The sequence below is a fragment of the Cavia porcellus genome, unplaced genomic scaffold (assembly GCF_034190915.1).
Source record: "Cavia porcellus strain 051 isolate PalLab524CR breed Dunkin Hartley unplaced genomic scaffold, mCavPor4.1 scaffold_10, whole genome shotgun sequence".
NCBI classification, from domain to species: domain Eukaryota; kingdom Metazoa; phylum Chordata; class Mammalia; order Rodentia; family Caviidae; genus Cavia; species Cavia porcellus.
In genome coordinates, this window is record NW_026947493.1 from 81,951,641 (window position 1) to 81,958,462 (window position 6,822).

At 48.9% G+C, this 6,822-nt stretch overlaps 1 protein-coding gene across 1 annotated transcript; it reads left to right on the forward strand.

Moving 5' to 3' along the window:
* Positions 1–2,545: 2,545 nt before the first annotated feature.
* LOC134477773 (spermatogenesis-associated protein 31D1-like) lies at positions 2,546–6,234 on the forward strand. The gene is made up of 5 exons (XM_063256863.1): positions 2,546–2,616; positions 3,339–3,588; positions 4,240–4,285; positions 4,926–4,980; positions 5,263–6,234. Exons 1-5 carry the CDS (start codon positions 2,546–2,548, stop codon positions 6,002–6,004), a joined length of 1,164 nt encoding a protein of 387 aa, XP_063112933.1. The 3' UTR covers positions 6,005–6,234.
* Positions 6,235–6,822: the final 588 nt, after the last annotated feature.

Here is a 6,822-nt window from a genome sequence, read left to right on the forward strand (position 1 = left end):
TCTACCCAGTGGAGAGCTGCCCGACTCACTCTCTAGCGCTCTTCAGTACTGAATGGTGTCAGGAGAAGATGTTTACAATTTGGGTTGTGTGTTTGGAAGGTGGATTGCATTAGATCTATGAGTGTCTATGGATTTCCATACAGGAAGGGGTATGATGCTTTCCCTCGAGAAGGTTCTTGGTGGAAAACATCTGATAAACCAAGGTCAGTTGTCCCCCTTGGACTTGACCCTCTCCATCACAATAAATAGGTTCCCTGGTCTCTCAGAGGGGATCTGTAGGGCTCTTGTATGATGTGACCAAGATGACTGGCTTTATCTGCCACCTGATCATTGGACTTACTTCAATTTCGTCCTAGGAGGCTTGCTGTTTTATCTTCTGGGAGGGCAACACCAGAGACTCACTGCTTTCTGGCCCCAATTCCCCATGTATGGGCCTTGGTAGAGGCAGATAAATTAAAGTGTAAGGGAAAGGCATTCCTGTCTCATCTAGTGGATCCTGTAGGATTGCTTTTTCTTGGGTCCCCTGTTGTTTCGCTTTAACCTCTGTAGCTTCTGCAAGAGTGGGTTTCCCTCTGCCCCTTATGTTGGGCACAACTCAAGCCACAAGGGTTTTGCAATACGCTGCCAGACAGGGTTGAAGACGTGCAGGCTGAATTTGAACCACATTTGGTTCTGAGTCAATGTAGGGTAACTACTCTGAATGTCTTGGTGGCTGATCTCCATGTACTTGATAAACCCTTAAAATCCACCTGTCTATTGTCCCCTTGGCAAGCCATCCGGGCTAAAAGATTGCCGGTCAATTTTATAGAGTACTAAACTCTGGAGGGGTAACTTTTACTCCATGTTCTACAGTATAACCTTCCTTAAAGTTCTTTAGCATACTTTCTAATGAGGTGTGTTTTCACATCTGTCCTCTCATTTCTATTCAAATGTGATCCAATTTACTCTCACAATTACAATAAATCTACAACAAACTTGGCTGCAGTTGCTTGGATTTTAGAGTGTTTTCCCCCTCAGATTGTTACTTTGTGAATTTGACTGACTAACCTTGAATCAATGTTGCTATCTTAAACCAACAGAGAGCAGAGAAAAGCTGGGGAAGACCAAGTTAACTCTATAATTGCAGTTCCAGAGTTTGCAATGCACACAGAGTGTTTAAAACACTGCAATTAGTTGTTTCGTGTTGGAAATCAAAGGTATATTTAAATTAGTTAAAATCTGCAGTTTGATTTTTCCTGTAAAGCCTCCTAGGGCTCCAGGGACTTTGACCATTCAGCCCCAGGCTGGGGCTGCTGCTTGTATTGTCTCACTTTTAGTTTACTTTGAAATGAAAAGATGCTTCCTCCCTCTAGTCTTGCAGGCAGAGTTGGTCCTGAGAGTCTCAGCCTGTGCATTAGTTCCAGCTCAGCAGCTAGACCAGTTGGCTGCTCAGGTGTCTTTTAGTTTCAATCCGCAGCTGAGCCAAGGCAACCTTAGACTCACACGCTTCCCTTTGCTCGTTCACACAGTCACACGTTTCATTCCAGTCACACCTACACATTCATCCGCCTCTCCTTTCCCAGTCATTTTCATCCAGGGCCTGGATTCCTAAGCCTTCCCCAGTGCAAACCACCGCTGCAATCCAACACCCTCTGCTGGCTGCCGCCACTCCCACCTGTGAGCCTTCCTCTCCTGTTTTCTTGGGATGTAAGTTTTGCTAGACTTCCTCTGAGTCTGGCTATGCAGTACAACCCCTTGCAAGCTGCTTTCCTCGCAAGCCTGTCCCACAAGTTACTAGAGAGCTGCTCACCACGGGCCACTTCTACATTCCACTTGGTGTTGTTGGTTTCATCTGACTTAGTCTGGATAGGACAAACTGATCATAAGCCTCTCTAAGGCAGGCCACCCCCACATCCCCAGCACCTCTAGGAGTCAATTCTTGTTGCAGGCCACTCCTGCTTGGAAATACTGGTGCAGTCTGATTTTAGTTCTGGTCAGATTACTAGGTACTGGGAGGCGATAAAGCTCCCCTCCCATTGAACGGGTGCCGTTTCCTTTGCAGTGGTTCTGTAGCACACTGTTCTGAGTCACTCTAGGTTCTGCTTGTGCTGGCAGGGTGTGGGAAGCCCCTGGGCTATAGGAGTGCTGAATCCTTCTCCAAGTCCAGGTCTTGGATTCATGGTGCCAGAAGCAGGTCTTCCCCAGCTTTTGAGACTGAGCCCCATAGTAAAAAGGAGACAGCAGGCCTGTGGTCTCCTGTCCTTTCATGGTCACCAGACAATGTGTTGTGATTTCCAAAAGCCTGGGAGTCAGAAGGGATTATGGGACTTAGTGCATGACACAGCCACTAGAAAGGCTCAAAACCAAGCTGGGCCCAGAGCCAAGGAGAGGTCCCTTTGTATACAATTTGTGACATCAAACAAGTAGAGATGTAGAAGTGAACCAAAGGCAGGTAGGCCTTCTAGCACTAACCCTGTTTTAACCTCGGAAGAAAAATCCTGTGCATGGCAGGGTGTTCAGATGCTGGGAAACTAGTTTATAACTCCATTTGTTAGCTTTGTTAGCGATGGTCTCCATGTTGCCCTTCTCAGGGAGGAGATTCCCCCGATGGACCTGCTTGATGTGCCTCGATTACCAGTGAGAAAAGCACAGGTCTGTGGTGAGGAAGTGCAGTCCTCATAGTTGAGGGGACAGTCGTCTGAGGAGCTGCTTACATGGAACTGGGAGATCTTGCAGAGGGAAAGAGAGGCAAAGTTCCTTTCTTGAGTTCTGCACATTATCGAGCTCAAATTTCTGTCCTAGTGCCACCGGGAAGCACAGAAATGTCCTACCAGGAGACAACTGTACTTTTGTATACACTTATTTTATACTAATTTTGGTGTTACGAATAAATAGCAATTAGTTTTAATTGATTGAATAATCCTTCTAGAGTTATTAGAGATTGGCTGAAAAAAAGAATGTACTCTCTAAAATTCACAAAAGTCAGTGTAAACAGGAAACACATTCTGAGATAAGTGGACTGAGGGCACCTGTGACTCAGAATAGGTGTTCCTGAATAGAAGCAAAACTTTCGGGAAGTAGGTCAGACTTTCCAGGCACGGAATTGCTAGGGTCCCAATCACCGGTTCTGAGAATAAAGGGAGGTGTGGGGAACATCCGAGTACCTTAGAGAGTAAAGAGCATAGTTCCCAGGGCTGAACACAAGGCCAGGGGAAAGAGTGGATCCGGGAAATGGAACAGGAGAGTTAGCAGAGGGGTGTGCTGTGCTGGCCAGTGAGGAGGGACAGTGAACAGGGCTGACAGGGGTCCCTCCCCACCCTCAGGACCTCCCTCCGTGACTCCCCAGCTCTGTGATGCAGGCAGCGCTATATCCTGCAGCTCCTGGGACTGGGGCTCAGTTGCTTCAGGCAGCCTCCTGCTGGGATCACGGGGAAAGTTCTCTCTTTCCCGAACAGCCATATTACACCATGGCTGGGCTCCGGCTCCGCATTCTGGAATACAGACCCCACCTGCATGTTTCTGGCTGCAGTGGGACTGCTCCTCCTTTTTTGTTTCCTGTTGCTCAAACCACTTTGGTCAGCCCTCTGGAGAAATAGAGAAGTCCCCAAGGTATGGAAATGTGGGTGACTCCCCAAGGGGAATTCTTGATTCTTGTTTTCCTTTTCAGGTCTGAGAGGTCTGAGGGAAGATGGACCATCCTTTGTTAGGGGAAGAGACCTGCCAGGAGGCTCAGGAGGACTGAGGCTTCCACTGGGAGCACCCTCACTACCTCTCTGTGTGGCAGAGGGCTCCAGGGTTAGATCCCAAAAGAGGTCCTAGCCCTGATGGTTCAGCTACAGATAGTGCGTTCTCTGCAGGAGACTGGTTTCTACCAACACTTGGGTTTGGGTCTTGTTCCTGCTGCAGGGGCTCCTTCCCTCAGCCTTCCTCCCTGCTGGGCTGTTTGGGGGGTCCTGAGCACAGCCTGGAGTCTGTACTCTCTCCCCAGGATCCAGGTTGTGTGAGACTGTCACTCTCAGATTCTGTGAGCTCCCCAAACACGGGACTTCTGCGAAAGTTCAGTGTGGATCTCACACACTAAACTTTCCTTTGAGATTTTCAAAGGAACAGAAATGGAAACTACATGATTGTCTTTCAAAATTGGTGAAAGGAATGAATTTCTACTACTTGAGGGGGAGGATCATGTCACTCTTAGATGATGAATGCCTGAAACTGTGAGAGAGGAAAATGACCCGCAACCCTAAATGTTCTTGTTCTCAGCATCAGGATGGAAACAAGGAGATGGGAAGAGCTGGAAAATACAAAGGTACATTCACTTCATGGAACCCCAGATCTCCGAGGGGACTCCCTCTTGTCCCTTTCATGAGGTCCCAGGTCCGTGAACTCTGAGAATGCTAGGTGCTAGACACAGTCTCTTTCTGAACTCAGGGCCCTCAGAAGGGGGCCCGTGGGAAGGCAGTGAGACCTGAGATCCTCCTCTGAGCTCCTGCTCTGCCCATGGTGGTCATGAAATAGCAGTGGAGTTGAGGTGTAGGCAGTGCCCAAAATGGGGCCATGTGAGATGTCCGGCAGAGGGGGAGGATTCTTGATTGCTTCAAAGTCAGCTATTCTATCTCCCAACCTTGTGTAAAATACTTTATAGCTAGGTGCTCAGCTGTATCAGCCCCTACCCATGACTTTGGCTTTGGTAGTGGCTTCTGGCATCACATGTGATGATATGTGTGAAAATAATTTGTAAATGAAAACACACACACACACACACACACACACACACACAGACACACAAAAAAGAGGAATGTTCTTATATCATCCGTGCCCACTTCATCTGCCCACTGATTCTTAGGGCTTTGAAACCGGAGCATCCTAAGTGTTTATCCCGAAGGGACTCGTTAGTGGACTGCTGTGTGTACCTTCATTACATGTCACTGGCTGTCCTGATTTTCCAGGTTGGAGGCCCAGCCAGAGAGAAGAGTGGAAGAAGCTGTTACTGATTCTGAAAAGGTGATTAGCCATTTTCCTTTTTCCCTGGTCCCTTTTCCTGAATGTTCTATGCATCTCAGGAATCCAGTGCAGCCTGTGTGAGCAAAGGCTTGGGTAGCCATAGTGACAGGCGTGTCAGTGATGGTGCTGGGGAGCAACCAGGTGTGTTTTGTGAAGTCACAACTGTGGGGCTTGAGCTGTAAGGGGTCAGAGGTGTGAGGCCAGCTAGGCCTCCTAGGACAGTGTCCTCCTTTCCTTGGCTCGGTCCTGGCTACACAACTTGGTACTTTCTGTGTCCTGCAGCCACCATGACACCACCCGCTTTCGACAACTGCTGTGTCCAGACCCACTCTGTGAGGTGTGTAACACCATGACCACCGAGGTCAGTCATCTGCTCTCTCAGGTCTCCCTGGAAGATGCCACTTGTTCCAAGTCTCCTTTGTCATCCGTCCACTCTGTGACAGTGTCGTCCTTTACTCAGAACCCTGTCCTCTCAGCAGGTCCTCCAGGACATGTGATTCCAGCCTCTCAGCCCAAGTCTTCTCTGTCTCCTCCCTCTGTCCTCACCCCCGAGCAGGTCACCTCTTTAGTGAACTCGCTGTCACCCTCAGCCCTGGCTGGCTCTGTGCCTTGGGAGCCTAGTCCTGCCTTAGAGTTCAAGTTTCTGGTGAATCATTTCCCACTGGAGGCAATTTTCTCTCCCCTTCTGCCATCGCATCGTATGCCGGAAGCAGAACCTGTTTTCCAGCCGGAAGCTGCTCTGTCCATTTTTGATGACTTGGGTGACGTTTCTCCTACTGACCTAAATCCTGCTGATGCCTCCTTTGGGGAATACCATCCATGCTACCAGAGAAAATCCAAACACCTCGGGTTTCTTAGCCCTGACACCCACGCCCTCCTGAAGAGCGAACAGAAAAAGACAGATGATTTTATGATTTTCCCAACAAGAAATCTTTTGTATTCCTGGGCTAGTCAGAGTGTAATCCAAAAATCGGAACCAATAATCAGCCCACAAACACGTGCGTGTATGTTTTATGAGGATTAGGCCACACACAACGAGTAAGAAGCTTTGGGAAGGCCGCTGTCTCTACATTTGCTCCTGGAGTTTGAAGCCACAGGGTGTGTATCTATGAAGGGAAGACATATGTAAAATTGAAGACAGAATTTCAGGCTGTAACCCCAAAGTGTGAACAGGAGCCCAGGAAAAGAAATGAAACCCATGTTGGGCTCTGAACTTGGTCCTGAGAGCACTCTATGAATCCCCAGACTCTTGGTTTTGGGGCTAAACATATGTCTAGAACAAGAGTCATGGAGCTTGAAATAAAGAGATGACTTCTTTAAATTGTTTGTCCAATTTGTTCAAGCCCTGTGATTCCTCCTTTCTGCTCTGCCCCACATCCAAGCAGGCTGATAGGAAAGCTTGGAAGCTGACATGGGGGCTCACACTTGTAACCCCAGCACTGTGGGTGGCTGAGGCAAGAGGATCACAGCTTCAAGCTCAGCCTGGGTGTCAGTTGCTGTCCTCCCAGCTGGGATGATATACCAGGGACCTGAAGAAGATGGAGGGCTTTATTTTGGCTCAGGTTCTGTCCATGGTTATTTGGTTCCAGGGAAGAAAAGTGTGATGGGGGGCGTGGTGGGGGAAACTGCTCCCCTCCTGGCACCGGGGAAGCAGAAGAGGGCAGAACAAGGGAGGGGGAGAGGCCGTGTGCCCAGAGCCCAGCCTTCTCGCAGGACATCCAGCCCCTGATGAGGATAGTACCTATGACCCCATCGTCCTCTGACCCCATCATCCTCTGAAAGCCCTGCCTATGCCTGCACCAGGTTTTGGGGATATCTAGAGAGGAGCCATTCCACCAGGCA

Excerpts from the sequence above, each read along its gene's own strand:
- LOC134477773 (XM_063256863.1), top strand. The coding sequence starts at position 2,546 with ATGGTCTCCATGTTGCCCTTCTCAGGGAGGAGATTCCCCCGATGGACC. Across the intron at positions 4,286-4,925 it reads AAGAGCTGGAAAATACAAAG|GTTGGAGGCCCAGCCAGAGA; the intron begins GTACATTCACTT and ends CTGATTTTCCAG. Across the intron at positions 4,981-5,262 it reads CTGTTACTGATTCTGAAAAG|CCACCATGACACCACCCGCT; the intron begins GTGATTAGCCAT and ends TGTGTCCTGCAG.